General features: G+C 28.4%; 1 protein-coding gene across 1 annotated transcript; it reads left to right on the forward strand.

Annotated features, from left to right (window-relative positions):
* The first annotated feature begins 906 nt into the window (after positions 1 to 906).
* On the forward strand, positions 907 to 1,332 carry LOC136091086 (deoxyuridine 5'-triphosphate nucleotidohydrolase-like). Its single transcript, XM_065818070.1, has one exon. The coding sequence runs from the start codon at positions 907 to 909 to the stop codon at positions 1,330 to 1,332; it is 426 nt and encodes a 141-aa protein (XP_065674142.1).
* Positions 1,333 to 24,983: the final 23,651 nt, after the last annotated feature.

The following is a 24,983-nucleotide window of genomic DNA, read 5'->3' on the forward strand; positions in this document are numbered from 1 at the left end:
TCTTATATATTTTTTTCTTCTTTAAATTCGATAAGCCACAAAGTACCAGATGCTAAATCTGCAAATTTGATATAGGTGTTATCGTTGCAATAAACAGTTTCAAACTCTGCCATTTTTTTGTTTAGTTGTGTTTTGAATAAATTTTTAAATTAAAATGAACTCCTTTTATAATGTTTGAGTTGAAAAGAGAGAATAAAAAAACAAGTACTAAACAAGTTGTTTTTTTTTTAATGTTAATTCCTTATGAAGAGTTTAAAGTTCAAAATGTGGCATGATGTACTTTAAACTTTGTACTTTGATACTTTAATTCTATTTTAATGATAGAGATGATGTTGTTATGACTACCATTTTATATAAAAAGGGGGGAAAAAACTTGTTCAAATAATCAACATCTTCTGGTCAAGACAGCGAGATATAAAAAAGAATGTGTTTGGATTGTAGAAAAAATGGAAAAGGAAGAAAATAATTATTATGAAAGAACAAGACTGGAAATTGTAAAATTAAAATACAAATATTTTGATGGTAATATTCAATTAGAAAAATCTTTAGTTGTAGAAGATCACGATAGAAAACTAGTAAAAAAAATAAATGATTTATTTTTAAATATGTGGATAGATACTGAGTTTAATACTGGTGTACCTTTTTTACCTTATATTAATGAACTTTTTAATAGACCATTAAATGAAAACGATTTAGAACATTTTTAAGTTTATTATTATTGGTTTGGTCATTGTGAACTTTGTAAAAAAGATATTTGTTTTGTTTCAATTGTTTTTTTTGTAAATTAGGTTTTTGTGAAAATTGTATTGTTTCTCATTAGGAAGAAAGAGAACATATTTTATTTTCTAAAGAATAGTTTATTCTTTAGAAAAAAAAGCACAATGTATGTATTTAAATTTTTTTTAGATGATTGAAATAAGAGATGATCAAAGGTCTCTTTATGAAGTAAAAGAGTTTAAAAGACTCGAAATTAGAGATATTCAGGAATGGTCTTTTTACGAAACAAAAGAGAGTGCTTGTTTTGATCTAAGAAGCACAAAAGATTATATACTTCAACCACAACAACGTATTTTAGTAAGCACTGGAGTGTATATTGATTCAATAGATTTTAATTTAGCAGGACATGTATATTCAAAATCAGGTATGGCTTGCAAATATGGTATTGCAGTGTTAAATTCTCCAGGAATAATATACGCTGATTATAAAGACGAAATTAAAGTCAAATTGATGAATCATTCCGAAGAAAATTATATTATTAAACGTGGAGATGCTGTTGCTCAGATGGGATTTGTGAAAATGTTTAAAGCTATAAAAAATGTAAATAGAAATTGATGGTTGTTCTTGTCGTCAAGTGAAAATGTCAATGATTAAAGATGTAGAAAGAAGGGTGGTTTTGGTTTCACTGGAAAATAAAATTTTTTGTAATACTTTTTTTATAAATTTTTTTTATTATCTTAGATTAGTAATAAAAATTTATGGCTGGCACACCATCATGTACTATTTATACTGACAATCCGAGTATTTTATTCAATGGATTATATAATGAAAAAATAATGAATTTAGATTATCGACTATCCATTTTAGAAGACATGCACAATAATAATGGTCATGGTTGTAAAATATGGATAGTCGATAATCTAAATTCATTATTTTTTCATTATATAATCCATTGAATAAAATACTCGGATTGTCAGTATAAATAGTACATGATGGTGTGCCAGCCATAAATTTTTATTACTAATCTAAGATAATAAAAAAAATTTATAAAAAAAAGTATTACAAAAAATTTTATTTTCCAGTGAAACCAAAACCACCCTTTCTTTCTACATCTTTAATCATTGACATTTTCACTTGACGACAAGAACAACCATCAATTTCTATTTACATTTTTTATAGCTTTAAACATTTTCACAAATCCCATCTGAGCAACAGCATCTATATTTTCTTCGGAATGATTCATCAATTTGACTTTAATTTCGTCTTTATAATCAGCATTTATTCCTGGAGAATTTAACACTGCAATACCATATTTGCAAGCCATACCTGATTTGACACATGTCCTGCTAAAATCTATTTGAATCAATATACACTCCAGTGCTTACTAAAATACGTTGTTGTGGTTGAAGTATATAATCTTTTGTGCTTCTTAGATCAAAACAAGCACTCTCTTTTGTTTCGATTGAATATCTCTAATTTCGAGTCTTTAAACTCTTTTACTTCATAAAGAGACCTTTGGATCATCTCTTATTTCAATCATCTAAAAAAAATTTAAATACATACATTGTGCTTTTTTTCTAAAGAATAAACTATTCTTTAGAAAATAAAATATGTTCTCTTTCTTCCTAATGAGAAACAATACAATTTTCACAAAAACCTAATTTACAAAAACAATTGAAACAAAACAAATATCTTTTTCACAAAGTTCACAATGACCAAACCAATAATAATAAACTTAAAAATGTTCTAAATCGTTTTCATTTAATGGTCTATTAAAAAGTTCATTAATATAAGGTAGAAAAAGGTACACCATTAAACTCAGTATCTATCCACATATTTAAAAATAAATCATTTATTTTTTCTAGTTTTCTATCGTGATCTTCTACAACTAAAGATTTTTCTAATTGAATATTACCATCAAAATATTTGTATTTTAATTTTCTAGTCTTGTTCTTTCATGATCAATTTTATTTTCTTCCTTTTCCATTTTTTCTACAATCCAAACACATTCTTTTTTATATCTCGCTGTCTTGACCAGAAATATCATATTTGAACAAGTTTTTCCCCCCTTTTTATAATAAAATGGTAGTCATAACAACATCATCTCTATCATTAAAATAGAATTAAAGTATCAAAGTACAAAGTTTAAAGTACAGATCATGCCACATTTTGAACTTTAAACTCTTCATAAGGAATTAACATTAAAAAAAAACAACTTGTTTAGTACTTCTTTTTTATTCTCTCTTTTCAACTCAAACATTATAAAAGGAGTTCATTTTAATTTAAAAATTTATTCAAAACACAACTAAACAAAAAAATGGCAGAGTTTGAAACTGTTTATTGCGAGAATTATAACACCTATATCAAATTTGCAGAATTTAGCATATTGGGTAGGCTGGCTTATCGAATTTAAAGAAGAAAAAAATATATAAGATAAACAATAATCCACTGTTCAAAAACCGCTCCTACTGTTAAAAAAGAATTGATTTACAAACCAAAAAATGAGGGTTGTGAAATATTAGTACCATGGAAGTACAGAGATATGTGTGATCTCAACAAAACAAATTATTTATTGCAGTCTGAACTGAAATTAACAAAAGACGACAACAAATTTAAAATATCTAAAGGCGAAGTTACTAATAATGTGGTTTTTAAATTTAATTATAACAAAATGACCAAAAAAGTATTGCAAAGTTATGCAAACTGCTCAAAACAGAGCCTATATGACAGTGGCTTACCCTAAAACCCTCATATCAAAATATCTCGAGTTTAACGGTTTTGGTATATGTTTAGCAAAAGAAGATGATGAGATTCATGTTACAGAGTACGAAAAATTGTTGGCTGTAGAACCGTCTTTAACACGATGAATAAAAATGGTGTTCCTCAAAATTGTCATCAAAATTTGAAGAAAGCCTGTACCGAGTTTGCTGAAAGCGAAGCTAAAAAAGCCAAAATCGAACCAGAAGTACCAGAAGTACCAGAAGTACAAGAAGAGGACGGCCGAAGAACAATTTTTTTTTGTAATTTTTTTAATTGAATTAAAAAAACCTGTTTTATTAATAAAAAAATTGTTTTCTTTCTCGTTCCTATATAAAGGGTAAAAAAAATAAAAAAATATTAGATCATTTTTGAAAGAGAAAATGACTAGCAAAGCATTCGACGAAAAGTCTCATCAAAGCTGTTTAACTTTTTTATCCAGATAATGAATTACATCCTATGTTATTTAAATTTCACTATTTAAATAACATGTATAAAAGATTGGCGAGAATTATATTTACTTGTTTTAAAAATTTTAACTTGCAAAATAATTTGGAAGAAGAAAAATACAAGGATTTGTATTATATATTTATAGCTAAAAGACTATTAAAACTGTCTTCATTTGTTTAAAAAACCTTCTCGTCGTTATATAGAACTTTGCAGAACGATCGCCAATAAAACGACCATGTTTGAAGTATGTGATAAGCGATGAATTTTTAAATTTAACCAAAACAACAGAAGAAAAACAACACGAAGAACTGAAAAAAAAAAACTAGAAGAGTTTATTAAAGTATATAAACTTTATTACAAATCAAAAAACATGGAAAAGCAATAAGTGCGTGGAAAAGCAAACAAGAACTGACTTTGAAGTATTATATTTTGTTTCCTTATCTATCTAACAAATAGAGATGATAACTTGATGAAAAATGGTAAAATATTAAAAAACGTTTATTGTATGGACCAAAATTACCTTGTTTTCGTTCAACGATAAAGTTTTTCATATTGCCTATTACACCATTTATACACCTGTGCCTATTTATCAATATTTTTTAGAAAAAAAGTAAGAGGGAGATAAAGTTTACATTTATGAAGCCTTTGAACGTTGTAATTTTCACAAAAAGTTTAATAGAAACGTTCCCTACTGCTCAATGGTTTTTTTTTCTTTAAAAGAAACTTTAACATTTCAATGGTTCTATACAGAAAAAAGACGAAGTTTATAATTACCATACTAACAAAATAGTATCGAAACAACCTTTACACAGAAACATTAATTATACCAAATATTATGTGACTGCAAAAGAAGGATTATAGAACAAGACATTTTTTTATATATTTTTTTCCATATCAAAAAGTTGATATACAAGTTTATTTATACGAAATATATTGTCAAAACATTCACATTTGTCTTTTTTAAACACGTGTACGCAACGAATATTGTCTTCTATAAAACAAACAAAACTGCGTATTCACCAACACTAAATTACTGTATATTCTTGTACGTTTATCTTAATAAAACCATTAACAAAATCTTCTAAATAATATGCAAACATAAATGTTTTATATTTTGGACAATGTTCCGGTCTTGTTTTTTTTGTATAGCTATGGTGATAGTTTTCTAAACATAAACTTTCAAAGATAGAAATAAGTAGGTAGTTTACGCAATTCAATTAGTAATCTATAATCTACAAATGTATATATTTTTTGCTCTTTTATTGTAGTCAACACATTTTTCTCCATGTTGCCATCTTTATAAAACGCGAGATTATATTCGAATTTTGAAAATATTGATTTTAAGTAATCTACAACGGAGCAAAATATGATTTCGCTGGTATATTTGAAAGTGGGATAGTACTCTAATCCGTGAATATTCTTCAGACAGTATAAAAATACTTTTTTATCTTTTTCTTCCAAGTTTTCGAATTTTTCACAAGGTATTACTTGTGTATGAAAAAACCTCTTATCGCTAATTGAACGTAGACATAACTCTCTTATCAATCTCTTCCCCATGTATGGATCTCTCGATTAGTAATAAATTTAAAATCTAACAACCACAACTAAAAAAATTGCTTTTTTATTAAAAAATAAGCGTATTCTTTTAATAAAACGAATAAAAAAGTATAAAAAATCAATTTTTGAAAAATTATATACGTATTAATTAAAATTATACGTATTAATTATACGTATTAATTAAAATTAATTATACGTAACATCGCTGTCATTAGGTTAACCTAATATCAGCATGTTTTCCACCGATTGCTTTCTCTAACATCGTGTGCAATATCTCTCCGCTTTTCTTTATGCTATCTTTCTAACCCGACCTCTTCTATCTTTCATTCTAACATATCTTCGTTCTTCCAAAACTCACTCTCTTGGCCGTAGAGCCGGTAATGACGCTCCCTACTAGGGGCTGAACATGTCTCTGCGTGCCATGGTATAGTGGTCTCCGTATGGCAATTCACCTTTAAGGGAAAATAAACCACCATACCAATTTTTGAAAAAATTATTTATATTTTTTTTATTAAAAATAAATCGCGTTGATAGCATCATTAAAAAAATTCATAATAAGTGCGCAGCAGTGTGCACTTGATGAAGTGTCTATAAGATGCAAACATTATGAAAACAAGTGCGGAAATTCTTCACCTTCATCTGATCGTATAGAAGAAGAACATTTTACAGAATAAAAAATCATATGATTTTCTACAAAACGTACTCGATTCTAAAAGAATAACATTAAATTCTTACAGTATTGAAAAATGTTTTAAAAACAGTCAATTTAATAATTTACTCAAAAATCCCTCAACTTTGTCCTATTCATCACAATTTTTGATGGTTTGAAAGATCAACTCGGTGATAACTATATAGCTGAACTCTATAAAGCCAAATTTACTCTTTTGCTACTAGACAGAGATATCAAACCTTCTATGGATCAAACAGATGGTGATCAAACATACGGTTTGTGGATACGTTTACTACAAAAGTAATCCTACCGTCTCTTCTTTGATAGAAAAACTAGATGGAGCGTTAAAAAAGAAATCTGTTAAAAGAAACATTGAAGGAATTATAAAGGAAGAAACAAGCGATAAAAAAACTTTATTTGTTAATATATTACACGCTCTGTAACTATATTTATTACTTGTTTTTTTAGTTTAGAAAAAGAAGAAAATAAATAAAAAATTGCTACTGATGAATCTTTGTCTCGTTTTTTTATAAATTCAGAATTTAAAATTTATTTTCTAGGAGTTTATCTTGATCAGTTGAGTCAAACAAAAACTCATATTCATATTATTATTAAAATGAAAAATAATGGTTCCTTTATCATTTACAACAATGAAACCACAAAAGAAGCAGTTTTGGAGAGTGTTGATGAAAATAGACAGGGGTCATTTTTTTTGTTTTGATAGTTTAGGAGAAGAAAGTGTATTGCAACAATTTCCAAAAACATTAAGATTTAATAAATATTTGTTTGAAGCAGTAGAAGAAGTCAATAGCAATATACAAATCAACACTATTAACATCAACTACAACGAAATTGAATTCTTATATATGACATTCAAATCATTTTCCTACAGAATGGACAGTAGAAAATCGCGAATTTTATTGGTTTACCAAATTTATTTTAAAATATAGCGAAATCATGGCGATCAAAACGTATTTTTTTCATACAATAAATTTCCTTTTCAATGGAATGATTTTATGTCGACCATTTGCCGCCTATTTTGTAGCTTCTAGTCTTTCGCAGTGAAAAATGTATTATATACCGATCAAATTTATATACCTTCGTTGACAAACTGTAAACCATTATTTTTACGAATGGCATTCTTTCATGTTTGCACAAGTTCAAATAAATCTCTATTCACTTTTTCAATTTATTAAAAGAGACTCTTTCCTCACCTCGATATCACTCCAAACAACTGTTTGAAAAAGACATGCAATTGCACTTATGATGTATTGTCTATGAAAACAAAACAAATTCCTTTGCATTATGATATTTATGAAAAACAAAGAATATTCACTCAAAATGCAATTAAAAGATTTTTAAAAGATGCAGGATTCTTAAAAACAATTATGAAGCTACGTGGGATAAATTATCTGTCTTGGATATTCAAGCTATTCATCTGTGATGAACGAGGAAAAAATTTATTACATGATCCAAACTGAAATGGATGGATTTATGCAAACAATTACACACAATTAACTTTCCAATCAATTTTTAGATGTACATTGATGATGTCATGACTAAAAAAGAAATAAAAAAGCAAATAGCTCTGAATTTAATATAAACAAACATGAAGAGAACAGCTTACACACTGCTTGAAGACATTGTAGAAGAAAAATGTGCTACGTGTAATGGTTATGGCGAGTTGTTTTTTTTTGGTCTTAAAAGAAAAAAAAACAATCACTTGTTAAAAAATTGCACTTTACACGTTATAAATAAGAATATGGATTTCGAACATCATCACCAAAAGATCAGCAAAAATACATCTACACAAGACGTATATTTTAACTTGCAAGGGAAAAAATACATTGACCATAAAACGTTATCAAAAAAAAAAGAGAAGAAAAACAAGACAATATTTTATTTGTATATATTTATTCTTTAGATGATATAATATAATATTTTTTTTACAACTGTTTTTTTAATATACTTCAAACACTTTATCCGCAGGCGTATAAGGGTTGGCGGCAAACGGAGCAGTTTTTGTTTTTTGCCTTTCCACGCTTTTTTTATACCGTATAACAGCGAACCCACTAGCAATGCGTGGGTTACATTTTTTAGGGGTTATTAAATCAGCTAATCCTCTTTCTGCGTCGGACTCATCCTTGCTTTCTTCGCAGTGTTTTTAAAAAGTTGTTTTACTCCGTATTTTATTCTCTTTAATCTTGTTCTAAAAAGCGGTATTAAAACTTTCTAAAATTAACTAGCATGACACAGCATTTTCTTTTCATTGTATCGTTACATCACTTTGTCTTTTTTATTTCGCATTATTCTGTAGAGATTAAATTTTATACATAAAAAGCGTGTTTCAGTTAAAAAAATCAAATGGCTCGAAAACAAGAATTTTAAATCACATCGGGCCAAATCCAAAAAATACTCGAAATTTTAGAGCAAGAATTGGAGTTTGACGCTGCGAACTTAACAATACCTCAAGAAGTTGTAATCGAAGAAGATGAGGATATTTTTGAGAGATTATTTAAATTAAAATCTCTAGAAAAAGAAACTCTAGAAAAAGACGGAGAAAAAAATGAAATAGATTTTGTTGTCGAAACAGTTGATAAAGAAAAACACGAGAAAGATGACAAAGATAAAACAGAAAAAGATAAAAAAAAAGTAAGTTATTTTTTATTAAATAAAAAAAGTTTATAAAAAAACAGTTTTTTTTTATAATTTAGAAAAGAGCAAATCGTAGAGCGACGAAACGCTAAAAGAAAATTCAAATATTTAAAAGATAGAATAACATATCTATCATAAATTTTTTTACAATAAATTATTTTCTATTTTTACGTCTTATATTTGTTCTTTTAATTGATGTTTAATATCGACATATGATATGAACCCAGTGTTTTATTCTTTTACCAACTCGTCCAAGTTTACGGTTCGTTTTATTATCTTTATATCTGTTATTTGTTTTTTGTTCTAGGAACTGTTGTTTTTGTACGCGCCATATTGACAGTGTTTAATGATCTAGTAGTATACCTTAATTTAGGCATTTTATAAAAAATGATATTTTTTACTTATATATATATTTATTTATTACAAAAACAACATGTTTTTTTTATATAAATTAACTAATCATTTTTTTAGTAAAAAAAAGGAGTATATTACAATCAATAAAACAAATTATCAATTAGAAAAAGACGAGAGTCCTGTGTTTCCAAAATTATATATAATTAAAAATGGGGAAAAAAATATCCATTAGCTCAAGTGAAACCATACAATGCTGCGTTGGGTAATTTTTTCACTTTTTTTTAAAAAAAAATTTAACATTAATAATAACTTTATAACAATCATTTTTTAGATAAACGGCTAGAGGTAGTCAACAATTTGATTACAACTAAGAAAAAGGCAAAGGCTCGAGTCACCTCGTAAGTTTAACTTTACTGCTTTTATTAATAAAATAATATAAATATTTTTTTTAAAAGTTTCTTTATTTTTTTAAGAACCAGAATATAAAGAAAGCGAAATTTTGTAAATTTTTTTTGTATATTTTTTCTAGAAAATACATTTTTTATAGTCTTGTTTATATGCTTTTTTTGTTTACGATCTCATTTTTTATATACACGAGCATTATATTTTACTTTTTTCAATAGAAATAATGATTTATCTTAATATACATAATACTTCAAAACTTTTAAATCGAGAATGGAAATCGAGAAAATGGAAAATGAAAAAAATTTAAACTCTATATTTCAACACTCAAACAAAAAAGAGCAATAAAACATTTATACTTTATATTAACCCATTGGCAAAACGAAAAATTGACAACGAAGAAACTTTACTTAACTTAACAGAATGTAAAATATTTATAATAAATTATTTACGATAAATTTTTATAATAAATGTTATATTTTTTTAGCAAAAAATAAAAAAATGAATATTACACGAATGAAGCTCAAAATCACAAAAGATTTCAAAAGTCAATGGGAAATTAGTTCAGAATATTTAGAGTATAAAAAAAATGATATAGAAGTGATTCGTCATGATTATTATTTTACTGAGGACAATGTGTCGAGTATTATTTCAAAAACATTATTCAGAAATGGACGCAGTGAGACTACACGATATATTTTGGTATTGGTTATTGGACCCTTCAACTGCCAATGAAAAAAATCAAGAACTTTTAAATAATATAAATGAAAGCATGACAATGTTACATAACTTTATATTACAACAATTTTTTTGTGACTTTTTTTTAATTTTTAAGCAAACTAATATATTAAAAAAAAAAATGAAACAATACATTAAAAAGTTGCGGATGGTAAAAATATCAACTTTTTATTTTTTATATTTTTTATACATTTCATTTTTTTTTTCTCTTAGTTATGGTGAATATATCAACGAACGGTCTTTTTGTTATCACGAGGTATACCAAGTGAAAAAGAAGAAAAGGAATTGGAAGAAATAATGGAATTAGAAGAAATGTCAGAAGAAGAATACGAAATTTATTTGAAACAATATTACTCTAAGAAGACATGGAAGAAATGGATTATATTGAAAAACTGAAAAAAAGCAAATGATAGAGAAGTAGATCAAATAGAAAAAGAAATTCACGAAATTATAAATGGAATAGACTTAGAACAATATATCATCAATGTTATGAATAGCATGGATGATTTGCCAGAACTAAATTTGTAATTATTTTTTTGTAAATATATCTTTTTTTTAGGTAACTAAAAAAAAAAGAAAAATAATGATGATGATTACACAAGAGACATGTATCAGTGGTTTTTTTGATGTTTTGAAGATAAAGAAAATGAAGAAATAGAAAATATCTCTTTTAATGACATATTTCATGTTATAAACAACGAAGAACACGTCATTTTAAACATGGACCATTTTTTTTCATTTTTAATCTACTTGCTATGTTTGTTAATACATTATATTTAATCATTCTATTTTGCTTAAAAACTGGTGTTTTTTCATTATGTTTTTTATATATAAATAAATGTTTTTTTCAGCAACTAATAAAAAAAATGGACAAATTTTAATGTTGGTTTTATGAAGAAAAACTTGTTGTAGAACAACTCATGGATCATCAAATCAAATGCACCAAAGACAAATTTGATCAAATCAAGCTTCATGACTGTCTTACATGCAAAAAAAAAGTAAAAGATTTATTAAATCATGAGTGTGATTACGAAGTTTCTCAAAAATGAATCAAAAATATGTTTTTTCTGTAATACTGTTGTTGATGACAACTACTATGAACACTCTGTTATTTGTTTTCATCACTATAAAAATCAACAAAATCTACATATGGAACAAATTATTCAAGATGGAAAAGCAAACTTAAACTATTTAAATCTCTCATTTAACTACAACATGCATAGTGTTAAAAACCTTCAAGAAACTATTGCTAGACAAATTAATGATTATAAAGGTATTTTACACAAGCAAAGAGAAAACTAAAGATCAAGAAATTAAAAATTTAAAACAAGAGAACATCAAACTAGTTCAAACGATTGATAAAATGAATGAAGATGCTAGAATTAAAAAAAAACTCACCTATGACAACATGAGCATGTTAACAAATCAAGAAGACTGTACAAAATCTCAATCAAGAAATCATAAAACTCAATCAAATCGTAGAAGAAAACAGCACAGAACTCTTTGAATTAAAAAAATCAATTCAACAACCACAAGTAAAGCAACACCTCTTAAAAGACAAACATATCATCATACTCGGATCAAATGAATAAGACTGCTATGCAGATGAAGCTTATTATTCGCAAGCTGTTTACTCACCTGAAGGCTATTATTATCGTATAAAAATATATATTGAAGCACAAAAGTAACAATGTAGGCATTTTCTTCCAACTCATTCGAAGCGAACTCGATGATGCTTTAAAATGGCTCTTTGCCAAAAAAATAACTTTTACTCTAAAAAATAATGATAAATTTTTTGCTTACTATCACCCAAAATTATATTTAAAGTTTAAACGCGGAGTTCTTTTGATAAACCTACTGAAGAATACAATATAGCTGTTGGTTTCCCCAATTTTATTTCGCACGAAGAACTAAAACAATTTATTATTAATAATAATTTATTTTTTACGATTACTATTCAATAATATACTTTTTTGTAATAAAAAGTTGTCATTTTTTTTCATTCTTTTTTTATATAATGATTTTTAACCTTTTTTTTATGTAATGATTTTTTATAAATAAAATTTTTTTTTTTAAATTAACTAATAAAAAAACGAATGCAGCTGAAATTTTCAGACAATTAACAGACGAACTTACTCAAACAATGCCAGAAGTCTCAGATTCATGTTAAGAATTCCATATGGAATCAAAGAAAAATTAAAAAACGCTACGGATCATGGAATATATCAAAGATAATGTCATCGAAACCGAAAATGGCAATATTTATGAAAGTTTGGAAAGTAAATTAGAATTTTCAGTTTAAAATGTGTGAAACAATTCATCGAATAGAAATTGTTAAAAAATATAAAAATAAAATACCACGTTTGCCAACATATGAAGAAAGCATGGTTAAAAATCTACCACCTGTTTATTCTCCACCAAATACATTTTATCCAAGTGCTGTCGTTAAAGCCAAGAGCAAGAAGAACTTTCAATTTTTATCATTTTCTTAATGCTGAACCACCTGAAGCACCTGAATGTCCCAATAACCTGATTTCTTCTAAAAAACTTTTTTTTAGGAAACAAATTATATATTTTTTTACTTGTATACTAAAACTATGACTTGTTTCTCAAACATAATTTTTTAAATAATTTTCTAAATTTGTAATTTTTTTAGATTATCAATAAAAAAATGGGCAGCAACCGGAAATATTCACAACATACTTGAAAAAGAATTTACTTCATTTCACTACTTTCTGCATAAACGTAGAAAACAAACGGAACGAGAAAAAAAAAGTCAAATAATTGGACGAAAATAAAGAACGTTGCATTTATTTGGAAAACATTCATTCTCACATTAAAAACTTTGAAGACGAAACACTGATTTGGTTTAAACCACGCAAACGACATTTTTCTTATTATCTTCATTATGACGGTAATTGGTTTTCAATATTCCAAACAAGTTTACCTTGAAAATCAATCTCAATTATCCTTGAAAGATTTATGTAAAAGGACTTTGGCACATCAACGAATTCGTTTTGAGTTTGAACAATTACAAAATAAATCTTGTATTTAATAAAATCAAACTACCACTCTCTAAATGGAAAAATAAAGATCAAATTAGATGGTTTTACAGCTTTCGAAGACACATCTTTTATGAATGGGTTGTCAAAAAAAAGAGAACATTTATTATTTTTTCATCTTCAAAGACGTTACCTTTACAGATTATTTCATTTACTTTTTACAGAAATATCGTATTTTGCTGATCCACGTAAACAACTAGAAACAGATTTAATGAAAACACTATATCATTTAATAACACCATGTAACAACATTTTTGTTATGTTAATTTTTTAATGTTTCTTACATAATTTTTGTATGCTGATTTCAGTGGTACCATTGGTTTTTCTCTATCATCAAGATTTCCTGAGAAAAAGCATAAACATGTCGGAGTTTTCGTATATGTGTAATGCAATTAAAACATTATATATATATGCTGATTTTAACTATATTCGTGTGTTTATTTTCAGTTTAACTAATTACAACTGTTACATGAAGTGGTGAATATGTCTAGTAGATCCTGCAAGCTTTGTGTCCTGACTCATTCTGTTATGTTTGTGGTTACTATATTAGTCCAACACAAGCTAAACATAAGATTGTCAGTGGTACAAAATTCTTTACTGCATATCATGCTTATTTTGGCATGGCTATGGGAGATCAGGACAAATCGTGGCCACTACAGTTGTGGTAGCTGCAGATCAACTCTGGAAGGATGGCTGCGTGGAATCCAAAGTCAATGCCCTTTGCGATTCCGAGAATATGGAGAGAACCAACAAACCATCATGATGACTGCTTTTTCTGCATTGTTGACATTTAGAAGTTGTTAAAAACCGAAATTAGGCTGACTCTAGTTTATCCAAGTACACCATCTTCTATTGGACCAGTTCCACACAGTGATGGATTGCCTGTTCCTACTCCACCTCAATCCGAAGAAGCAGCTGTATCATTCTGAAGTAGACTCACCGGATAAACTCAATGATGACTGTGATTTCAGGGAACCGAATGATTCACCTCATTTCCCTATCCAACAAGAACTTGATGACTTTAGGTACCGAATTTAGGTCTCACTAAATCAAATGCAGAACTTCTGACATCACGTTTGAAAGAATGGAATTTATTAGATCCAAGCTGCAGATTCTCGAAATACCGAAAAAGACATGAAACATTCGCATACTTTTATGTAGTATCAGAATCACTGTGCTATTGTCAGCGTTCGTGGTCTCTTCAATGACATTGGCATTGTTCAATTCGTTGAAGAGTGGAAATTATCCATTGACAGCTCAACAAGAAGTCTAAAGGCAGTTTTGCTCCATAACGGAAACCGATTTCCTTCGATTCCAGTAGCTCATTCCGTTCCATCTAAAGGAAGACTATAAGAACGTGAAGTTGTTGCTAGAAAATCAACTACGACAGTTACAAGTGGGATGTATGTGGAGACTTTAAGTGCTCACATTTTCTCGGTCTGCAAGGAGGATACACAAAGTACTCGTGTTTTCTTTGTTTATGGGATAGCAGGGCGAAAACCAGCACTTCACAAGACGTGAGTGGCCAGTGAGAGAACATTTACAGCCTGGTTTGCACAATGTTATTAATCAATCTCATACCTGTTGAAAAGATCTTACTACCACCCCTTCACATTAAACTTGGTCTTATCAAACAATTTGTCAAAGCATTAAACCCAGATAGTGCAGCATTCCAGCATATTGGCAGTCTTCCAAAGGTGTCAGATGCAAAAATTTCAGCAGGTATATTCGTTGGTCCACAGATAAAGTTATGTTGGCATGTAGAGGAGCTTGAGGACAAAATGTCTGCTGTTGAAAAAGAAGCATGGACTGCATTTAGATATGTTGTTCATAGGAAACTCCAGCAACGATAAATTGTGATAACTACAAAGAGATAATAAAAAAATTTGGTTACGCAGAATATGAAATGCAGAATGTCAATAAAGCTGCATTACCTGCATTCACACTTGGAGAATTTTCAGACCAAATTTGGGTGATGTGAGTGAAGAGCACAGATGTTTCCATCAGAATATGTTGCAATGGAGAAAAGATACCAGGGCAGATGGGATGCAGCTATGATGGGTGACTACATCTGGTGTTTTGATCTTTAAAACTCATAAAAGAAAACCTCGTTCTACTGTTCCACTTTTAGTGTTTTTTGAGATTGTGAGAAAAATGCTACAATACAATATAATATAACATTATGTAATATATGTAGAAAACATGATGTAACATGAAGTTTTGTAACATAACGTGACACTTTTGAATTAGTAAATGTTTTATATTGACTAAAGTAGAATCTAATGCAAAACGATTTATATTAATTATATGTTTAATTGATTTTTTTTTTTTACGACCTAACGATTGATGCAATAAAAAATCCAATGTCATATTCAGACTCAGCATACTCAAATTAATTAAAAAACATCAAAAAACTTTGATAAACAGAAATTTTTTTTTTTGTTACATTGTGTAGTGGAATATATAACTGGGCAAAACAACAATAGTTTTATATTACAGAACCTTGTTTTATTCATGTTAATATTGTAAAACAATTTTTTTTATCTTTTTTTTTAGATAAATTTAAAAAAAAATAATATATGCAAAAAAGAAAGAGCAAAGAAAAAGTGGTATACAAAAAGAAAAATAAACAAAAGAATAAGAAACAAAATGAAAGGTATATAAATTTCTTTTATCATTTTTTTTCCCTACTTTTCTTTTTTATAGCTATTTACCCCTACTTTTTGCAAAAAAAAGAGAGTTTAAAAACGTTCGCAAATATTAAAACGAACGTTATTTTTCGAAAAAATTTGATGTCAAACCGTGTTGCCTTCAGAATAAAACATAGCTTTTTTAATGAGATTATATATTTTTTATTAAATATTTTGTCTTATTTTTTATTCCATTTTTTATTTTTTTATTAGTAATATTTTATATAACTTTATAGTATTATTTTTTTCATCTGTTTTTAGATAAAAATGAATAATTTAATTAATAACGATGTTTGGGAGAGCAAACTCAACGGAGACCCATTTTTCGAAATTTCGATTAAAAGTAAAAAATTAAAAAGACCTCTCAGAGGCTTAACTTTAGATCTTAAAACTCGAAACAAAAAATATATACATTAACAAAAATATAAACTCTATAAAAAAGAACACACAACATGTCTATAAACGAATTTATAAAAATGGAATTTTCTATTCATAAATTATAATCATTTGTATATTTTATTCTAATTTTTTTTGTAAATTTTTATTGTAATTAAATTTTATATTGTAATTTTTTTTGCAGCTAGTCAATGTGTGGAAATTCTAATTGTCTGGTGAGAAAAAAATTGTTTTGGCATGCGAAGAAGCACTATCCGTATTGGAAATGTCAACTAAATTTAACAAACCACTTGTAGAAGAACTCGATATTTATAATCACTACATCACGATTGGAAAACAAGTTTACCCAAACATGACTGAAAATTTGGCCAAAAAAACTAACCTATTTTTAAAGAAGAAAAAAAATCTGTGTTGTAACATTTTTTTATTGTAACAGTTTTTTTATTGAATAAATTTTTTTTTACACCTGAACCTATTTTATATCTGCGCGCGCATCAGTCTCCATTTTTTTTAACAATAAAAACTTTTGTCGATACAGAATAAAAATTTTTTTCAATTTTTTTATTTGCCCCCTCTTTCCTACAATTGACCCCTCTTTTCCCGTCAATTGACGAACCCCCTCCGTGTCAACAAATGGTTTCTTAAATCTTAAAAAATGTGTTCTTAAATCTTGACCATTTCAACATTCATATATCATCAGATCATCTGACCGTCAAAATGTGTACAGAATATTAAACGATCGAGAGCTGATGACACAAGATACAGTTAACAACTATTTTGATGAACTGACAAATGAATTGTTAACTATGATGAGACGAATCTAATTGATGACCCTGGTAAACGAAAGGTATTACACGTAAAGGGACTAAATGTCCAAAAAGAATCATGAACTCATCGAAGGCATAATCTGTGTGCTGCAGCCGCTGCGGATGGCACTGTTTTACCCCCTTACGTTGTATACAAGGCAACGCACCGAAGTTAGACAGAGGGTGCCGAAAAACGCCAGGATTAGCAATCGAACAAGGTCTGGCTAGTTTGATTCCTTTTGCTGGTTTGAAAATTCGTATTTCCATTTATCAGTGGAATCTGTGAAGTTGTCCGGAATGATATTTTTATTTTTTTCCAGCAACTCCGCCCATCTAAGCACAACCTCTGGACGTGGCATTTTTTCAGCTAAAATCGACGTGGCGACAGATTATCGAAGATTGGAAAACGGCTAAGGAAGAGCGGAGGCAACTGTTTCTAAGAACAAAATTTCAACGTGATTGAAAGATTTGTGTGATTCATTGAAGGAAGAAATGTGGTAGCCAGTTTCAAGAAGAGCTGTATAGTGCCTCTAACTAGGAACAAAGTGCTGTCTGTGCTTCCACAAATTATTGATGAAAAGGAAAACCAGAATCCGAAAACATTAAAGAACAATGAAGCTGTTGACAATAGGTTCAAAGAGTTCCTTTAGAGTCAGAGACAAGATCAGACTTCAAAGATAAGAAAAAAAACAACCAAAGTTAATTGGAAACCTGGCAAAAGTATCGGTGTGGAGGACTTTATCGACGACGATGAGTACTTAAATCCCTGAAACCCAAGCTTTCTCCAAACAATTTCAGCCAAATAAAAGCTAAAAACGAGTGGAGTTATCATCAGAAGATGAAGATGACTTTTCAGTGCAGGATGGCGTTTGCCTGATCAAGATGAAAATACTGACAGTACTACGGCAAAAACCTTGTCAGCAATGAAGATTATGATTACATGTTCGCAAGTTTATGGTAAAAACATCTTTAGATGATATATATGCAAGGTTGCTTACCTCGAAGGCGATGGTTTCGTTGGAACATTTTGAGCAAAAGTCAACAAACTAACAAGTTTTCCATAACGGAAGAACAATCTTATGTCTCCAGGAAACAACATCATGCTAAAGCTATTCTCCACAGTATTGTGCCTAAGTGCGCGATTTAAAGGCATGATACTTTTCAAAGTTAACTTGTCTGAATTTACTTATTTAAAAATCATAATCTTGTTAAATACGGAAATTGTCAACCTATTCAGTTTGTTACTTTGCTATGTGACTTCTTTTGCTTATGTACTGAAATAAATCATTATGTTGAAAAATATATTGGTATTTGTCCATTTAAAAACTAAAAAGTGCTATCGTCTCTGATAACATTCAACACCGATTCGTTTCAATAGGAAAAAACATGAAATTGAAGTACTGCTTCTATTCACCCCATTTTGCGGGGTGAATAGAAACACCATGTTTTAAATTTTTTTCTTTAAAATCAAATGAAATTTAAAAATTTAAATGCTATAAACTAACAAGTCTAACAGAGATCAGTGTTGGGCGAAATTTTTTTTTTATCTAGAACAATTACAAATATGCAAAATTTCACACAAAAGTTAAAAATTGTTTATATATAGTTAGTTGATAAAAATGGCAACATATTTTCGTTATTTTCATTGATTAGATAGCGTTATAAAACGCTTTATAATCAATATGGCTATAGAGAGCCATAATAGTATTTATAGTACTGCGTTAGAAAGATAATTATCTCCTACTTCTATTTATATCTTTAGCTTAGCGTGACATAATTTGCGAAAAGTCCTTAATTGCTATTAATTTTAATAGGGTCTGTTCTAGAGACATCCAAAGGAATCAGAAAAGACAGTCCCATCGATTTATTCGGGGGGATAAAAAAAAACGCATCACAAAAACATATTAAAAATATCGTGCATTTTTTTGAGGATGCTGTGAAACTTGTGTTTAAAACGTTTTAACTCTGTTCGAAAAAGACTGTATATGTATATATATAATAATAATTATTATATATATTATAATTACTATATGTACATATATATAGTCTTTTCAGACGAAGTTAAGACGTTTTGCAATGTGAGTTAGGACGTTTTAATTAAGGCAACTTCAAGAAGGCTAACAGTTTCATTTAAGTAGTTTAAAACATTTTAAGGCGGCATAAATTTGATGACTTTAAAATGCCTTTCATAAGACAAGACATTTAAGACGTTAAATGTGAAACAACTTTAAACGTCTTTAAAGAGACGTCTTAGAGTTTTATTTTAGACAAGTTTAAGACATACTTAGACGTCTTAAAATACAAATTTTAGAAGTCTTTCAGATGACTTGTTGTTGAGTGGTTACTGTAATATATTATGTTAATAGGCCTTTTTTGATGAAATGCATCTTGGGTAATTAAGGCTACAAACAACAAAGCTCATTTTTTTAAATCAAAGCTGAATACTCTTATTTTTTTATTATCGAACGCTTAATTTATGATTTGATTTTATATATTGTGAATTTGTTATTTTTATAGATAAAATATAAATATAAACTACCAATGCTGTGTTGGTGTTTGTAATAACGATTCCAGGTATCCGGATAGGTTACTCAAGAAGTCAAGTAACAAAGCTAAAATTTCACTATTTTCCCTAAGACTCTGAAAAAAGACATCAAAGGGAAATCAAATTGAAAAAGGTTGTTAAATTTAACAGTTTCTGATAATAAAGTGGTTTGCTCTAATCCATTTGAGTTTAGAACACCTACTTTTGCTTCACCTATTTCCAACTAGGTGTTTGAAAATTTGTAATGAATATAAGAAGATTTGTAGGAGATTTTTTATATTATAAGGAATCTCCTACAATAAAAACTTCAAAAATTGGCTGTTATTGTGGAATCAGATTTAGAAACAGTTTCTCTTTAAATTTAGGTATAGAAAGTGAAAGCTGTGATAAATCTATTCAGTGTAATGAACCAATACAAGGATAATGCTTTTTGCTAATTTAACTAGAGATGCTGATGTTCAATTTTTTACTGGCCTAGCAAATTTAAATATCTTTGAAATGTTGTTTGCTAATTTGCAGAGGAAAGGAAATGTAATGCACTACTGGAAGGGTAAGAAAAATACAACTTAAAGGACGTGCTCGAAGGATAATAAAATACAACTTAATTTTCACCAAGAGATTTAAAATCAATATCATAAAGATCTCTAACGTTGCAGCAAGAATTTCTTCTTGTAATAATCCGTATACGCTTAGCTCTTTTAACTGAAGATTATGCTCCATCGTTCTCTTTTCTGTAGTCAGTTTAGCATTTATAGGACGGATAAAACTATTTTCTCTTGAGATACAAACAGAAATATCATATAAAGCAAACAGAAATATTATATAAACCTATTTTCTTTTTACAAAAAGAAATATAATATAAAGAAATTTACCAACCATGTTTAGAAAATACTATACAAAATGCTCTCTAATAATTAATCAATCTGAGCTCTTTATTGAAACACCGTCTGATTTGGAGATTATAAAGATTATTATACTTTAAAATATTTAGTTGGAATAACACCCAATAATGCAGTTTCTTTTTTTTATGGCAACAGAGCTAGTGATGTTTTCATAGTTTAAAGGGTCAGAATTTTGAAATACTTACAACCTGGTTAACAAGTTACTGCAGATAGAGGTTTCAAATTTAAAGATCTTTTGGCATTTTATTAGTGTAACATCACCGAGTTCCCCATCAAAACACACATATTTTCAGAATGGCATGTGCTAATGTACGGAAAAATTCAAAAATTGCAAATATGAGAACTTATCTAGAGCATACGGCGTATGAAAAACAATGAACAAGTAATGAATGTATGAATAGTATGAATACGATTTTTTCAGTTTGTAATGACTAATATGCACAGTTTTAAATGTTTTGCTTTCTAAGATAAAAGCAAATATTTGCCCAGCCTGTAACAGGCCATTGTTTGATATCATCAATATAGTCAATGGCTTTCAAACGATCAAAATCTATTTTAAACGAGTTCAAAAGATTTGTGTGAGTCAAGTATTTAATTTTTCAAAAAATATTTTTCGCACTTTTAACGACTTCAATTTTCAATATGCCATTAAAGCTTTAGCAGCAAGGGAGCTATGATCTTAAGAAGATGTTAAACCGCGCTGTTGGAGAACTGTAGCTCTCCGCTTGACATTTCTATACAGTTCTCAAGAGTTTTAACTTTTGTTTCATCGCCAGTTTGCATAGCATCCATAACTAATTGTTATTTTGTTTTGAGAAATTTTAGTTCAGTTTTACAATGCAACAGTTCTCGAAATTAAGCTATTTAGGTTACGACGAAAAGGATCATTTTCCTTTTTTCAATAAAGTTATAGTTGCTAAGTTTTTTGGACAAAACAAATAAGATGTGTTATTTTGGCATTAATTGAGTTTATTATATATAAAAAATCTATAGCTTTATTTTGAAATAATAAATATTACTTATTAATTGAAAAAACTATTTTTATTAAATAAAATGTTGTTTTGATAAAAATGATGTTATAAAATTGCAGTTACGGCATCAATTTAAAGTTTGTTTGCCCTAATAACTCAAGATATTCGCAACCTCGAAAAAGTCTATTGCTAATTTTGTGATATTGGGTGGATAGATGACTTGGTTTACCTTCACGTCGGTGTCTTTGGTTTAAAATGATTATTGGGTAGTTTCATTACTGAAACTGACTGCATATAATCATTCACTAAAACCTTAGGTTTTATTTTTGCAAATAAAATAGAGGTTTAAATTGCATTTATGTAAAGAAATTATTATTTTACATTACAAGATTACTTTCAAGAGAATCTCTAATCGATGGATTGGTTAATTTTAACTAAAAGCATTAAAAAATAACACACAAAAAGAAAAAGATAAAAACTATAAAAATAACGAAATTAAGAAGTTAAAGCTGGTCTTACGTATCTTTTTAATGTTTCAGATATCGTAACTAATTGTTCCTCTTTCAACCTCTCTGATGATGATTTGGACATCCTTGAAAATGGTTTGTGCAGTTTTCAAATTCCCACAAAATGTCTTGATGACTGATATATTTTTTTTTGTTTTAACAAATTAATCATCTTCCTTGTACTAAATTGAAAAATAATGAAGATTCAGGAAACTTAAAGCAGAGCTTTCCTATCTTGCAAACTGTTATATTTATAATTGTTGTCCTTCTCAGGAAACTTTGAAAAAACATAGAACACTGAAGAATCTTTTTAGGAATATTATTATTTTAAAACCTTATAAGGTAACGGCTTTCTTATATTAGATAAAGAACTATCAGTAAATGGCGGAAATTATTAATGATAAAACAAAATTGAAAGATGTTAAAATAAATAGAAATACAACTCAAAATTTTTATGAGTAAACTAAAACCAAAAGGTTTCTTTAATGATTTTACATAACAAAATTTATCCGTCTAGGATTCCAAAGATGCATAAATTAAATTCTTCTGAGACTCCATAAACTTTAAACCCACTATATCATCTATTTCGATTTACAAACTAGCCGAAATTCCTGAGATTTATTATCTCTATTAGAAAACGCTAAGTATTAAAAGCTCATTTTCCTTCGTTAAAGAAACTATTCAAGTCAATCTCCACGAATATTTTTTAGTTTCATACGATGTAACGAGCTTATACACCAATGTTCCGCTTCAAGAAACCATTGAAATTGCAGTAAATTTAATTTTTCTCAATATCAAAAAAATAAAAGTTACTAAAACTGATTTGCAAAAATTATTACAATTCGCTACACGACATTTTAAAGGACAAACCCAGCGAACATAAACATACGGGTTGTCAATTGGGTCCCGTGTGGGAAGACCAACGGTATCCCGCCAAATCTTAGCCGAATCTGGGCGGAGCCAAGGATCTCACGAGGTTTACCCATTGCAAATCTTGCAAAACTACGTTTAAATGTTTAAAATTTACAGAAAAAGCAAATTTTATATTTAACTAATTCGTTTTATTTTAAACAAAATAATTAAAATTGCACTGTCGAAAATTAAGCAAACTTTTAAACAATTTTAATCGTGTATCGAATGCTTTCACGGTTATCTCGCGACTGTGAAGCTTTTCCATTATTGTTAAAACAACTTCTTGAAAATATCTTTACACAATATCTCGTTTCAATATGACCTGTAACAAAAATTACAGTTAACGATTAGACTTAAATTTTTCAGGTAACACATACATTATTTTTTAATATGTTATAAAACTCTTACAACTTCTTATAAAACTCTTCAGATAAAAATGAAATTTTGCAGTCGAAGGTAGAAATTTGCCTAACCCTTAATTTTATAATAGACATTTATTTCAACGTTCCAAAACGCAAATGTTAAAACGTTAAAAATAAATGTCTTTTATATGTCAATTACTTTTAATAAATAAGCTCATGCTTGTGATTCATATTGATAAATAAATTATATAAAACTACTATATAAATATAATTTTATATTTATATTGAATATAATCTGATATATATTGTTTATAACTTTAATATATATTGAATATAACTTTATACATACGGAAGACAATAGTAGTCGGATTCCGGTGAAATATTTAATAACTTTTATAATTTTTATATATTTTTTCAGGTTTTTTCAGGTGAAATTACGCACAAAATTTATTTTATAGCTCAAAATTAAAGCAGCATTAATTTGGATCTGGAAAAGAAAAAGATACTACATTTTTAGACAGTCAAAAAACTTAGATACATGAAAAAGGTCTTGTTTAAAATATTACTTAAGTCTTTGTACGATATAAAAATCTTTCAGAAAAACAAAAAAAGTGTTAAAAAAGTATCAGAAAACCAATTTTCAATAAGGTGTTGCTTTTTGCTGGCTTTTTAGAACAATTATCAATCGATTTTTTTGTAATTTCATAACTTGACAACCCATGCACTCTCTAAGGCCACTTTCATCTGTGGTTTGTTAGTAAAGTAAATTTAACGCAGTTCAATTTTCAATTCTGACAATAAAAATTCTCAAATTGGGTTGATCTAGAAGTAAATCGGTGTTTTGATCATTCCAGGACAGGTGTAGAGCATCCAGAGTCCGGTGTGACAAAAGCATTATGCTTTAGATTGTTGTCTTGGTAGTCTTTGTATACACCAGTCAACCCCAATTTTCAGCACATTGGTTTAAGTTTTGTTTTAGGACATCATTATAAACACGGGTGTTCATGATAGCTCTACAAAATCCAATTTACCATCCCCTAGAAGTTACAATACAACCTTAAACCATGACATCGCCCCACCATGTTTGACTGTTGCTACCGTATCACAGTGGGCCAGAATCCCATTTTTTTGGAAAAATGTCATAACTTTTTTTCCTTTCATCCTCAGGCGTCAAAAATTTGTATATAAAGTAATTGGATGATTATAATTTAAGTAAGCATGGTTTTTTAATGGTTGCCATAGCAACCCCGATTGCATAGAAACACATATTTATGCTTAAGTTCCAAAGTGTTATTTTTAGCCAAATGTTACTAAACTTGTTTTGCAAATTAAAATAATTTGATGATTCTAATATAATTGAGCATAACTCCTTGTTTAATTTACAGTCACACTTTAATGTTAGTACACACATTTCCAAAATTATTAAGAATAAATACAAAAGACACATCTATAAACTGATATTGATCTCTGGATGACATCAATAAGTCAATAACTCCTGGTGGTAAGTTTTTCGTTTTGGTGTAGTTGTGTC

Source organism: Hydra vulgaris, chromosome 14, assembly GCF_038396675.1.
Source record: "Hydra vulgaris chromosome 14, alternate assembly HydraT2T_AEP".
Classification (NCBI taxonomy): domain Eukaryota; kingdom Metazoa; phylum Cnidaria; class Hydrozoa; order Anthoathecata; family Hydridae; genus Hydra; species Hydra vulgaris.